Genomic DNA, 12,661 nt, shown 5'->3' with positions numbered 1-12,661 from the left:
GAATATATATCATTCTCAAAAGATCGAGTCCCCTTCACCTCCCCAATCCGAACCCTGGGACAATGCAGCCTATCATATTATTTTTTCCTCTTCTTGAATCTTACTGGCTGACCTCTGGCACATGGTTACTATTCCCAATCAAGCTCAAAAGCAGAACCAACATTAAAGCATTAGTTGGAAATTCTTTTTTATTTTAATGTAACTTAATGACAAGAATTGTTGAAGCTTTGTAAATTATAGTGTGGTCTAGACCTACTCTATCTGTAAAGTGTCTTGAGTACTTGTGTTAAGATTTGATACTATAAATAAAATTTAATTGAAATGAAATTTGTCTGCTTTAATTCAAAAGTTAAGAAATCTGGAGCTGAATTCGTAAGTGTTCTTTGTCAGAGTAAATCCTTCAAAGAGAGAAAGGGGCTTGACCACGACACTCATTATGAATGTAATACGGCCCTACAAGGAATACAAAATGTAGAAGAGAGGATGATGTTAGTATTTTAAATTTAAAAAGGTTAGGGGTTGAAAGTGAAAACAAGAGTCGAGTGAAAACATTCAAATGTGAATTTCAAAAAACAGGTCCGACAGAGTGATCAAGGACAGAGCAACATTCTTTATCATCAATGCTGGTGCGGTAAACACAAAATGCTTTCCCCATGCCTGGAACAAGTCTGAATGTGCCAAGCCAAACATACCATGCTGGTACCAGATGGGGCCAAGGAATGTGCTTCTCTCAATGGTAAAGGCAAGAGATATGAATTGAGGCGAAGAGATTGAAGAGAGGGAAGACAGGGGTACGGCAACCACAACATAAAACAGGGTTGTGGCTGCCTGTTTATTTTGCAACAATGTGGTTCTGCACACAAGGGGGTCTGTCTGCCGTATCACACAGTAAGGTCTGATAAAGAAGTTCTCCACCGAAACAGCCAGTAAGCAACTGTCACAGCAGTTTGAATTAGTGGCTGCTCTCGCCAGCTCTGACCAAAGACATCTAATAATCAGAGGGATTTTGTCTTCTAGGAGGGGAACTACGTGACTCCAAAAATCAAATCTACTGTATTGGAAAGAAAATTACACAGAACACAGCCCTCCCTTCATGTATTTTTAATCAATTAAAGACAACACTGGAAAAATATGATTCATGGTGGATGTCATTGCTGGGGTTTTTTGTCAAGACGTTTGCTTACAGGCTACTTTTGCATTTACTTTTGATGATGCCAATCTGGGGGCTAGAATTTTTAGATATGATGGTGCCATTTACAGTACTTCAAAAGTGTGTTAACCAGTATTTAGAATATCACATGCTAAAATAGCATAGGTGAGTATTCAAAGTAACAAGTGGTGCGAGGGTTCTCCAGCACAGTATAACGATGCAGCTGCACTGTAAAATTCTTTAAAGAAAGCCCTGCAGACTTAGAGCTCAGACTGCAGGTTAATGTATGCAGAGAGGACCACATCAAACTAGGATTGGGACTTCAACTCCTGCCTGCAGTAATCTGCAAAGCATGTTTGTTTTTTTTTCCACAGTTTCAGAGATCAGGCTGTTTTTGATCAGCTAACTTTGCCATACATGTGCTTCAGTGAGATGCTCTTCTGGTTGGGTCAGGGAGCGCATGCATGTTTGCCTTGGAGGTGGCCAGAGAGCCATGACATTCCTGCATCTTGTACCACACTGCGTAAAGAGCCTCTACACAGATGTTCTCCGAAGTCAAGGAGGCCCTGTGGTTCTGTGGTTCTTCAGTGTTTTTTAAATGAAGCTCTTTCCTGACCTTGCTCGAATATTTGGAGAGTTTTAATTTCTCCCCTCTTTTGCTGATTCACAAGTGCTGTTTGATTTAGGAAATGACAGAACCACAAGTCAATCTTCCCTTTCCTACCTCAGAACTTAGGCCACCAGAGGAATCTCCCTCATTCTCGCTTTAAGTTATTTCGCTGCAGGTAAAGGAAATGAAAAATCTAAGTAATTAACATGCATGGCCTCTCTATCATTGCCATTCATTACAGATAATGCCTACACAATTACTCATAAATGTATCTTCAAACATTCAAGTAACAGAAGACATAAAGAGGAGGAAAAGGTAAGATAACAGGAAACAAATGTAAAACAAATACATTTAAACAGCAGTAGTTCACAGCTTAAATTCATTTTGGATAAAATGCACCATCCAGTTGACGGTAATATTACTTCCTGAGTGACCATGGTGGAACAGTTTATTGTCAAAATGAAAGGTAAAAAATATCTAGCCTTTGCCACAGTTACCCTGGTTACTGGGAGCTCTGGGAGGGAAAATCTGCTCACGATCAGTTCAACAAACCAATGATTGCTTTATAAAACTTTATTGCCAGGCAATCAATAATCACGCTCCCAATGAACATTTTGCCCTTATGGAGCAACATATATACACTAACCACCATAATGTAAAAATATTGAAGATAAGAAGAGAAGATATCTCTCTACTATTTTACCAGAACAGTTATATAATCTTGGTAACATAATCATAGATTAAACATTTTACCACTTTAAATTGTCAAAACCACTACCAGCTTAATTGAGTAAAACTAATAAATTGTTGCACTGACAACAGCAAATTACTCACATTTGTTTTTATAATTGCTTCTGTTTATTTTGCATTCTTCTGGCATTTTACCACAAATGCATGCTCCGGACTTGCTCTGCTGATGAATGAGATAATCAAGTAAATTTGGCCTGTAGCGCAGGGTTTTTGTACATCAGAACTAATTTTGGGGATCTGTATAATAAAACTGGCTCTTTTGCAGCATTGTAATAAAATCTGTAATTCCTGGCCTGGCCCCTTGTACATACTCTATGTTTCACATTTTCATTTGGTTCTCCTGAAATGGCTTATTAGCACTTTTTTTTTTATTTTTTTTAATCAGGATACATGTCTGCTTTAGAGCTCCGCAATGTGTCTGCTTTATAAAGAAATCAATTTGTAAACATTGACAAGACTGCCAACTTAGAATAGCCACATCTTTAAAATATAATTAAAAAGGGTTCCAACACTACTACACCATTACTAAAACTTTATTTTTCTTCTACAAGCCCGGCTCAGGCCAGTTACAGACTGACGGCTCTAAAATTTCTGTAGTAACCTGTAATAATCATGGAAGACAGATTCCATAGGGTCCTACAAGCTAACTGGAGATTTAAAAATATGACCACATCTAAGTTTCTAACCAAGCTGCCCCACTGTGACTAAAGTTTTTAAAAAAAACATCTGAAAAATACATTTCAAAGATTATTCCCAGTGGGCCACCGGGCCTGCAATACACTGGGGGAAACCCTGACATAATCACTGAGTGACTGCACCTCCAAAGTATATGAACATTAGACAATCTAAACAATAAATATCAATTACAGAAGATCATAAAATGCCACACTGGACTGCAGCTTGTTCGGAAATATAGCGGCCTATAAACAGTCTATTAACACTAGTAGAGCTGCATCAATAAACAAGTGTTGACTGTGGAAAACTTTATTTATAGATGCAGCTGCAAGCTGTGTTTTCTGCCAGAGCAGAGCATTATGGGCAAGAAGACCCCCTGACACGACCAAGTAGTCAAGGGACAACTTCTACTTTTGAAAATAACCAGTGAAGAAGGGAGGGGGGGGGGGGGGGGGGGGAGAAAGGAGGGGCTGTTGTATTTCTTTTATGTTCACTAGCTGAGTCGAAATATTAATTTAGATCAGATACTTGTTAAAATTCTGTTGACATAGGGACATATACGTCCAAGGTTAAAGTACATTTGCTCAAGAAATGTTATAACCTCGCCAGTGTGTCTAATGCCCAGTCCACTCACATGCATTAAAATAGGACATTGAAAAACAATCCCCAAGTATTCTCCGCTCAAAAGTCCACAGCCCATGGCACTAATACACATGTAAATGCATTTCACATAGTCCTGACGTGACTGTTAAATTAAAAACCCATGTCGTGTTGCACGTGTCCTAGGAAAACCTCAAGTACATTTCCAGGCTGAGAAGCGAACTGCTCGAGCATCAGAGCAATAGAAAATATGACACAGGCAAAAGCGAAACAAGGGAAACAAACTCGGGGAGTTTGGTATCACCTAAAAAAAAAGAAAACAGCGAACTCTGTGGTTTCAAAGCTCGAGACATACCTGCAAGCTCATTTGCTGGTCATAAAACCCCCTTTGCTCGGCTGTGAGCCACAGCGAACTCGTGTTGTAAAAGTGACTTTAGCCTCCAGTACTTCCATAGCGGCGGTAACAGTAGCAGCAGAGGGGCAGAACACCACCATAGCAGAGCTCCTTAGAAGGGCTGCCGGGCCACGGCACCGCCGCACATATTCCAGGAAAGCGTGTCATCAGGCCGCTTAAGCCGCCCAAAGAATTGTCCATCTCACATGCACGCACTAATCTATGCAGGGTCACTCAAGGTAATCCCCGTCGAGCACTCCTCTTTGATTGGCACTCACAGCAGCACAGTGAGTTGTTGGGCCTGTCAGATGGCTGGGCTGTACCAACTCGGCTCTTTCAGAGAGGGGTGCTTCTTTTTTTTTCTCTCACTCACTCCCCATAGAAAGAAAGAGGAAATGGAAAACGAAAAAAACGGCGCACGCACACACACACACACACGCGTACACACACACGGCGTATAAACGGCCAGCGCTGACTATCTCGCTCAGGGTTTGTTTTTTTTCACTCCGTTTCACCCATTCGCCCTACATTCCAGAGCTCTTGTCTTGCTTACTCCGTCCTCTTCCTTCCCTCTCTAATGACTCACTCTACACACGGAAAACTGCGTTTGCTAATTCACACCAGTAACTTGGAAATCTACATCTCGATGTGCTTTAAGGCAAAGAGTAAAACAACACAGTCACAGTTCACGACATTCTCAACAACCAGAATAGTTTTTTTTAAAAGCACTGCGGCCATTTATAAGCAACTTACTTCAATAACAAGACGATGATAGAGATCATCTCACACTCGCTTTTAAATTAAAGTGACACACGATGAAAATTAGGCTTTTGTGTGTTGAATGCGTCCTACAATTTGTGTAAAAACAATATTGTAGAACTCCACATTTAATGACTGGGGCATCCATAAGAAGTCGTGTGCTACAGATGCTGAACAGGCTCTTGCGTGAACATCGCCAACCTCACATTCATCAGGGTTAAAAAATCTGAGATGAATGGTCTCGGTGTTGGACTAACAATCCCCTTTCTGATTATCCCACTATGATCAAGTACCTGATGATAAAAACTTCCAGGAAAGGAAAAGTACGTGCAACAACAAAGCCAATTAGTTTAATGTTGTTCTGGCTCTGTTTGTATGCTGTAGCACTGCAAGCACAAACAGTGGTTGAATGTTCCACCATATGAAAGGACAGTGTACTCCAAATGCACAGAGATAGCTTTTTCTCACAAGCTGCCAATACAGAAAGACATTTTTCCACAATTACTTTCCATAATTGCTCTATATCTCAAAAATCAACAAGTGCTCTCTCTCAACCGCTGGTGGGTCAATGCTATGAATGATGCAAAAATGAAAATGCTAAGTAGGACCGAGGTGAAGCACAAGTTGGGTCAGTCTGGAAAAACAATTTTTGTGTTCAAGATGTAGTCATGAACTTATGCGATCTCCACCACCTCCCATATGAAAACAGTCCACAACCAATCCACTGGGCTACACGGCAGATGCACTCAACACAGAGACAGAACGCCTGTGGCATCAGTGAAGTAGGGAAAAAGCCCAGCAAGGAGAAAACATCCATCAGAATGAGTGAAATCAATATTTCATGTCCGCCAACACAGGGTTGTGAGATGGCGCATCTTTTTGTACTGGATTTTGGTGCAACAATTATATGAAGCCTTAACATTTCAATAAAGACCAAAAGAACCATCTGTTTATAACAACATATCTTCATAGCCATCACTTAAGCATTTACAAAATTCCCATTTCAGGTTTGACAGTAATATCACACTAAGGCTTTAAAGCAAAAGGCTGCTCCAGTTTGTCTCTGTGCTGTTGCAAATAAATCTTTATAGAGCCACAAGCAGCAGAGAGAACAATAGGGTCAAACAGATGGCCATTTCTTAAAATGAATCCAGCTTCTTCTATATCAAATAACATATAAATATTATGTACTTACTGCTTTTCCTACGCTCTGAATGTTACCCCTGCCCTGGCCGGGCCTTCTGTGTTTGGAATATATGCTGAATGTGTGTCTATCGGAGTTGAACACAGTATATCATAATTATGTGTGTGTTTTATTGGATTTGAAAATTGAAAGAGCTGTAACTAATAATTATTTTCTTGATGGAGAAAATGAGCTTGATTCTATTGCTATCTCTGCTACATGTGGCTCCGTAAAGATGGATTTGTCACAGTATCAAGCTTAGAGTCACTGGAGTGACCTTTCTTTAAAGCCTCAATGTGCAAATTATTTTCTAAATGGAGAAAATAATCAGCTTGGCTGCTAGTTTATCCTCTATACAGGACATCTCAAACTGCACAGTGGAAGACTTGGTTCAACTTCCTATCATTTTGAAAACTTTGCCAAAAGATAATTTACTGGGAGCTACAGCATGTGGTGTTTATTAATTTAGTTCCTCTAAGTAATATACATTTGACTGTATTTGGTGAAGTATATACAGTATATTGTATATTTTACAAATAATGCTGATGTACAGTATCTTTTGGAGAATTGACAAACAAGCAAGTCAAACTGAAGCCATGTCACAATAAGGTAGCTTGCTTGCATATTTTCAAAGGTACAACATTTCTAAACCACTCCATGACTTTTTAAGGACCCATAAACAAAAATCCTATGACCATTCAGAATGTATAACACAAATAGAACGTTATAGTACACTTTATTTACTGTATGAAAATAAAAACAGCAACTTGTTTTTAAATAAAACAAAAAAACTTTATGAGCCCTTCTATCAGTCTGGCACTGGCTTTCAAGCATGGGGGACGATAGAACCGATTGTAATATTAGTGTATTATTAATTTAATTATAACTCATTTCTGGGTGCAAGTCTGAGAAACAATGCGGCAACATAAGTATATAGCCTGCACATTACCTAATATTTCACGGCTCTCTAGAGTGTACAATAAAAACACTTGCCTGCATTATTTAAATATCATATATCGGATTCAAACTCTATTAATGCCTAATTTCAGCTAGCTGGCATACATGGAGGGAGAGACGGAACACGCAGGAAAACAAAATGGTACGCATAGACGGTACGTCAACAGCTACAGAAAATAAATTCAGCGCTATGTTACATTACAAGGAAAGTCATCCTCAGAGATTATTACTGTAACAATTAACTCATTACACGCAACAAAAATTCCATGACTTTTTCCAAAAACTGTTAAGGAATTTGAAGTATTCCATGACTTTTCCCAGCTTGGAAAATGAGATTTTGAAATTCCATGACTTTTGCAAGTTTTCCATGACTGACCCGGGTATAATTTCAAGAAAAGGTGGGCACTACCAACTCAGCTTTCAATTTCACTTACTCAACTCCATTCATAGTGCCAGCGAGACAGCAGGCAAATCATTAGCACTTAATTCCACAGAAAGGTGTGGCGCATGTGTGATCTATGCGGTAGGCATGTACCTGTCCTACACTAAATGTGCTGTCATGGTCTGACGGGGACACATGAAACAGGTGTGGCAAAAGACAAACACAATGCTGCAATTCAGCATGTGAAATCAAACACACCCACAGAGTTGTTTCTATTGCAAACGTCCTGTAAACACGTGTTTCTCTAAAAGGTTTGGTCAGATTGAAGACAAAGACACAGTTCAAGTATTTTAACTTTGAATTTAACTTAGACATCTTCATCTTTATTGCCATGGAGACATGGAGGAAATGGCCAGCATCTTGTCGACCAAACGAGGAGCAAACTGTAAACAGATATTTATTAAAGTCTCAAACTTACCTGGTTCCTTCCTCTCCGTCTTCCATAGTTTCGCCTCACCAGCGTCTTGTAGTTATGGTTCTTCTTGGTCAGGTAGTAGTAAAGGACACAGTCAGCGACACACTGAAACAAGAAACGCCATGCTATCATGAACACATGGTACTGAAACTGGAGGCAGCACATTGAAGCATTTACTTGTTTTTTGTTTTTTTATAGGTCTGGCAAAGTTTGTCACCATCAAGATGTAAGATTTGGAGTTGGTATGTGTACGACGACAAAGGATTACTGTACTTATATGGAGTTTTAAACATTGTTTATTTTTAACAAAAAGGAAAAACACATCACTTTCTTTTTAAGGGTCTTAGAATCAATGCAAAAAACTTCACTCCAGCCTGTAGTAGTCAATAACAACACTGAAAGGTTTATTTTTAACCATGAGAAAGTAATCACAAGGACCTTTAAAGTCTTGAATTCCAATAGAGTATTGGGTTTCTGACTTTGGGAAAGTTGGTCTTTACCACACAAAAAAACTATCAATGATATCCTGCTATACACTCCAAAACTGGGCACATGTGAAATACAAGCAGTAGTTTACCTTTCTCTCCAGATAGGAGGCAATAAGGCCAAAGTTCTTGGGGTGTTGGATAAACCTAGAAGGTAATGCCAGTCGTTATTAATCAAAATCAGAAATACTTTATTGATCCCCGAAGGGAAATTCTGTAATATGCCAAAGTCAGAAATATAGCCCAATGTGGCATTGAGGTCTATAAACCATATCTTTACTTCAGACAGGACAAATGGTGACCCAGACAACAAAATAAAAACAGCTTACTTCTCCTTAAAGATCTCTTTTTCGTGTTCGGTCCAAACATTCATGAACTGCCTGGCTTTGTACACCTTCATTGGGTCATCCAACAGGCCGTTCATGTTGATAAACTTCACTCGCCGCTGCTCAGAGTCGTACATCATGGGAGGGATGACTGACAGCTGTCTCATCTGTTTTTCATTGTTCTGTGGAACATGATCAGGGAAAGTGGTCACAGTTACTCCAATAGAGACAGTCTCCCTTGTTCAGTAAACCACCTGCTTATGGAAATCCATTCACTGCCTTCGTGACTTTTGTAGATTAAATGTTTTCAAGATGATGTAAGTGTAACGCTACTGGGGCTTCCTCCATTTTAAAAAACACAAACTGTGACACTTCTGTTCAGGGTGTTGTCATCTAGGTATGTGCTTTCGCATCTACCCTGTAATATATTTAAAAAAGGCACTCCACTTAATACCTACCTCCTGTTCAGAAAGACCATCTATGATTTCAGAAATCTCATGCTCGCTTCTTGCTATTGTTGCAGAAAGGCCCGTTCCTCTTTGTCCAACCCTAAGGATAAAAAAGGGAAATAGTGGGTTACAAATGTTACAATAGTATTTTAAATGCTACTTTAACTGTGTGTGTAACTTGTGTTACATTCGTTTTCAGAGGAAATACAATTTCCAAGGTCCCGTGACTTTTTAAAGTTGTTTTTTCCAACTGAAGATAGTGAAATTAATATGAGCGACAGGCAACGTTTTTTGGGAACTTTCAAAGCTCTGTTAACTAAAAGGATCAGTGTACCAATTGGAGTAATACGAGTCTCTGTGACCAGTTATTACTTGCTTCCTCCATCATAGTCTAGCACACTGCATAAACAGTGCTGAAATGCAAACTCTTTACTTTAGAGTTCAGTCTCCCACCCTTCCCAGAGGCACCCAGACAGACAGTGTATCTGCCAAAAGTAGGCCACAGCACAGCACCTAGTGTCCTCTATTTAGGCAATAGCTGAACAGACGTCTTAAAAATGAAGGAGATAATTAATGTCTGGTTGCGGCTACAGGTTTTCGTCAACATTATCAATGTAGCAAAACACAAATTGTACCAAAACATCTGTATAATGCCATGTTGACCAGTCGCCGGTGAAGACTGTTACCTCTGGAAGCGCTCCTGCTGCTCTCTCTGCTTGCGGATCTCAGGGAACTGCCTCTCATAGTACTCCCGTGTTCTGCTCTCCTTGGCTTTGCGTCTGGGGTTGTTCTCCATTCGCTCCACCTTTTTTTCCCACGCTTCCATCAGCTGGTCGTAGCGCTGGCAGATCTTCTGTTCCTGTGTACACAGCATGGATAACGCTATATCAGGAGTGGGTATCAATTACTATAGTTAGAGCCAAAATAGTGCATGTTTTATCTTTGAAATAGACATGTCCGTGAAATTATCTTTTAAAGAGAACATGAATAAAAAATAAACACAACTAGTGGGACGCATAAGAGCTGAGAGAGAACATGCTGTTCGGGAACTGGCTGTGTTTGTTTTGTTTTGGGTCTGTCTTTCACACACTTATTCCTAATTCAGTGCCCTGACCCGGGCACAGCGTTTTCTGAAGCAGCTATTCGGTTTAGAAATAGTTTTCAAAAGCTCGTTGCAATTTTGTTACAAAGGCTTACTTTTCAATCAGCGCACACACGTTCTGTACAGGTAGATTTATCTACAATTGATCTGGTCAACTATAATTCTACAGGAGAAAGGGCAAAAACGATGCTTTTTTCCTGCTAAATTTATACTTTTACTGTATCCAAAAACTTACATCAAAAGGAATATTAGAGCTAAAATATTTAGTGAAGATTTGGTCAGATTCCAGTAGTGGGAGGACAATGCAGCCTCCTTTTCCACTGCAGCCAGGGACAAACAATTCACCTTCCTGTTGGCATGAGGCCATGTGCACTCTGCCATTGTTCAGAGTCCAAAAGGTCTGTCTGACCCTGACAGGGAACAGGCAGAGAAATGTGGGACTCACTGAGCCACTGCAATTCAAAAAATAGCTTGTGTTTTTAACATGGGGTGATTCAGAAAATTTACGGTAAATTAAATTTTAATCGCTGATAAGACAGATTTGGCCGGCTTATTTCTCAGAGCTATTCTTCGATGTGACAATACTTATTATTATACTGCATGTAAAAATCAGATGTTGGCCCATACAATACTTTTCACCAAACAGGAAACCAAGGCATTTCCTGTACTGTAAATACATCAACGCATTATTTGTGATGGCAATGTCGGTCAGACGTTCCACCACTTTGGTTGAGACTGAAGTATTTGTAGACGCTCACGGTTGCCAGAGAAAGGCCTACTGACTTGGTTGGTTGTTTGAGTCCCCCCCTGGATAAATTGTAATAACTTTGGGAATCTCGTCGGATAAGGTCGAAATTTGAATTGGTCCAATACTTTCCAAATACCTGCAAAACATTACTCTTAGCTGTACTCTGCTTTTAGTGCTAATTAGCAAATGTGAGCATGCTAATGCACTAAAACATTATGAAACATATATAAACACTATAATTGCTAAACATCACCATTGTCACAGTGAGCATGTTGGCATGCTGACAACGTTAATATTTAGCTCAAGTGCAGCCTCACAGAGCAAGGCAGTAAACTCTTAAAGTGCTCAAGTTATGCTTTTTGGCTTTTCACCCTTTTTCTTTATTGTGTTATATATCTTTTTGTGCATGTCATAGGTGTACAAAGTGAAATAGCACAAAGTCCCCCCCCCCCCCAAAGAGACTTACCATCTCCAACAGAAAACACAGTCCACAAACTGCTCCAAACAGGTCTGTCGTAGCCCAGCCTTTACTTCCGTGACAAACGAGCGTCAATTTGTAACACACGCAAGCTGCTAGCATGGCACTCCCTCATGCTCTGCCATAGATACAGTGCTGCTCATAAGTTTATGAACACATGCTAAAGTTGACTAAAAAGAGGAATATTTTGGTTTTATTTCAGTTAGCCTAATAGCTGGTCTGATTTGCACTGAGATGATTTTATGGAAAGTACACCATGCCTATCTCTAGGTATGATGAAGTGTATGTGATGATTGGGGGGGGGGGGGGGGGGGGCTATTTTAGTTCCAACGGCCAAGGGAACTTTATCAGCACGCATAGTATCCTGATCCATGAAATAACTGGCCTTTAATAATAAAAATGTGCCTCTATGGGAATTTAACATAGGGGGGTGTATACTTATGCCCCCTGTATTTAAAGGAAGAACATTTATTTAGTCACAATACAGTATTTTTTCACAAGAAAATAGGTGTCCATAAAGGTCGGATTTTTCCAAATTTTCTAATGAAGGCCTTAAAATTAATTTGTAATTATTCCTCTTTTTAGTCAACTTTAGCATGGGTTCATAAACTTATGAGCACCATTGTATATATCTATGATGCTGTGCAACTGACAAGCTAGCAGTACTTACTGCGCATGTGCGACTCCCATCAAAGATGGTACAGAAGTGAGATGCCTCACTCTGTAGGTAAAACATACAGCTCAACACACAGCGTGAACAGAAAAGCGGCAATGTGCAGTACGACAAAAATATGGTGTTTTCTGAAAGTTAAACCGCATAAACCTATTCTGGTGCAACCTGTAAATACAATTATGAACCTGAAAATTAGCATAATATGAGCACTTTAAGAGTAGTTAATCGTTTAACTGCAGCACACAATTTCTACATGTCTCACTCTCACTACAGAGACACTTAGTTTTCTTATTTTGGGAATTATGTAAAATCCGCACTAAAGGTCCGGAGATTTGTCTAAGAACTTGTTTGGACATTGAGAGCAAAAGTATGCAGTTAAATTACATGTGTATTATTAAAACTGTGCTCGCTCTTTAAATGTGTGAGACACAAAAATGCAAATTTTTAAACTAGAAAAACTGCACT

General features: G+C 39.6%; 1 protein-coding gene across 3 annotated transcripts in view; it reads right to left on the bottom strand.

Annotated features, from left to right (window-relative positions):
• The window catches only part of ncor1 (nuclear receptor corepressor 1), a 58,257-nt gene that overhangs the window by 31,952 nt on the left and 13,644 nt on the right, over nucleotides 1-12,661 (bottom strand). For all 3 annotated transcript variants that reach the window (XM_032533831.1, XM_032533833.1, XM_032533834.1), the window contains exons 10-14: nucleotides 9,882-10,054; nucleotides 9,205-9,295; nucleotides 8,750-8,928; nucleotides 8,513-8,567; nucleotides 7,939-8,040 (exon numbers count right to left, since the gene is read on the bottom strand). In XM_032533831.1, coding sequence (XP_032389722.1) covers nucleotides 7,939-8,040; nucleotides 8,513-8,567; nucleotides 8,750-8,928; nucleotides 9,205-9,295; nucleotides 9,882-10,054 — 600 coding nt within the window. The remainder of the gene's footprint in view (nucleotides 1-7,938; nucleotides 8,041-8,512; nucleotides 8,568-8,749; nucleotides 8,929-9,204; nucleotides 9,296-9,881; nucleotides 10,055-12,661) is intronic.

Source organism: Etheostoma spectabile, chromosome 13, assembly GCF_008692095.1.
Source record: "Etheostoma spectabile isolate EspeVRDwgs_2016 chromosome 13, UIUC_Espe_1.0, whole genome shotgun sequence".
Classification (NCBI taxonomy): Eukaryota; Metazoa; Chordata; class Actinopteri; order Perciformes; family Percidae; genus Etheostoma; species Etheostoma spectabile.
Note: the sequence above shows the minus strand (reverse complement) of the source record. Positions and strands in the feature narration are given on the sequence as shown.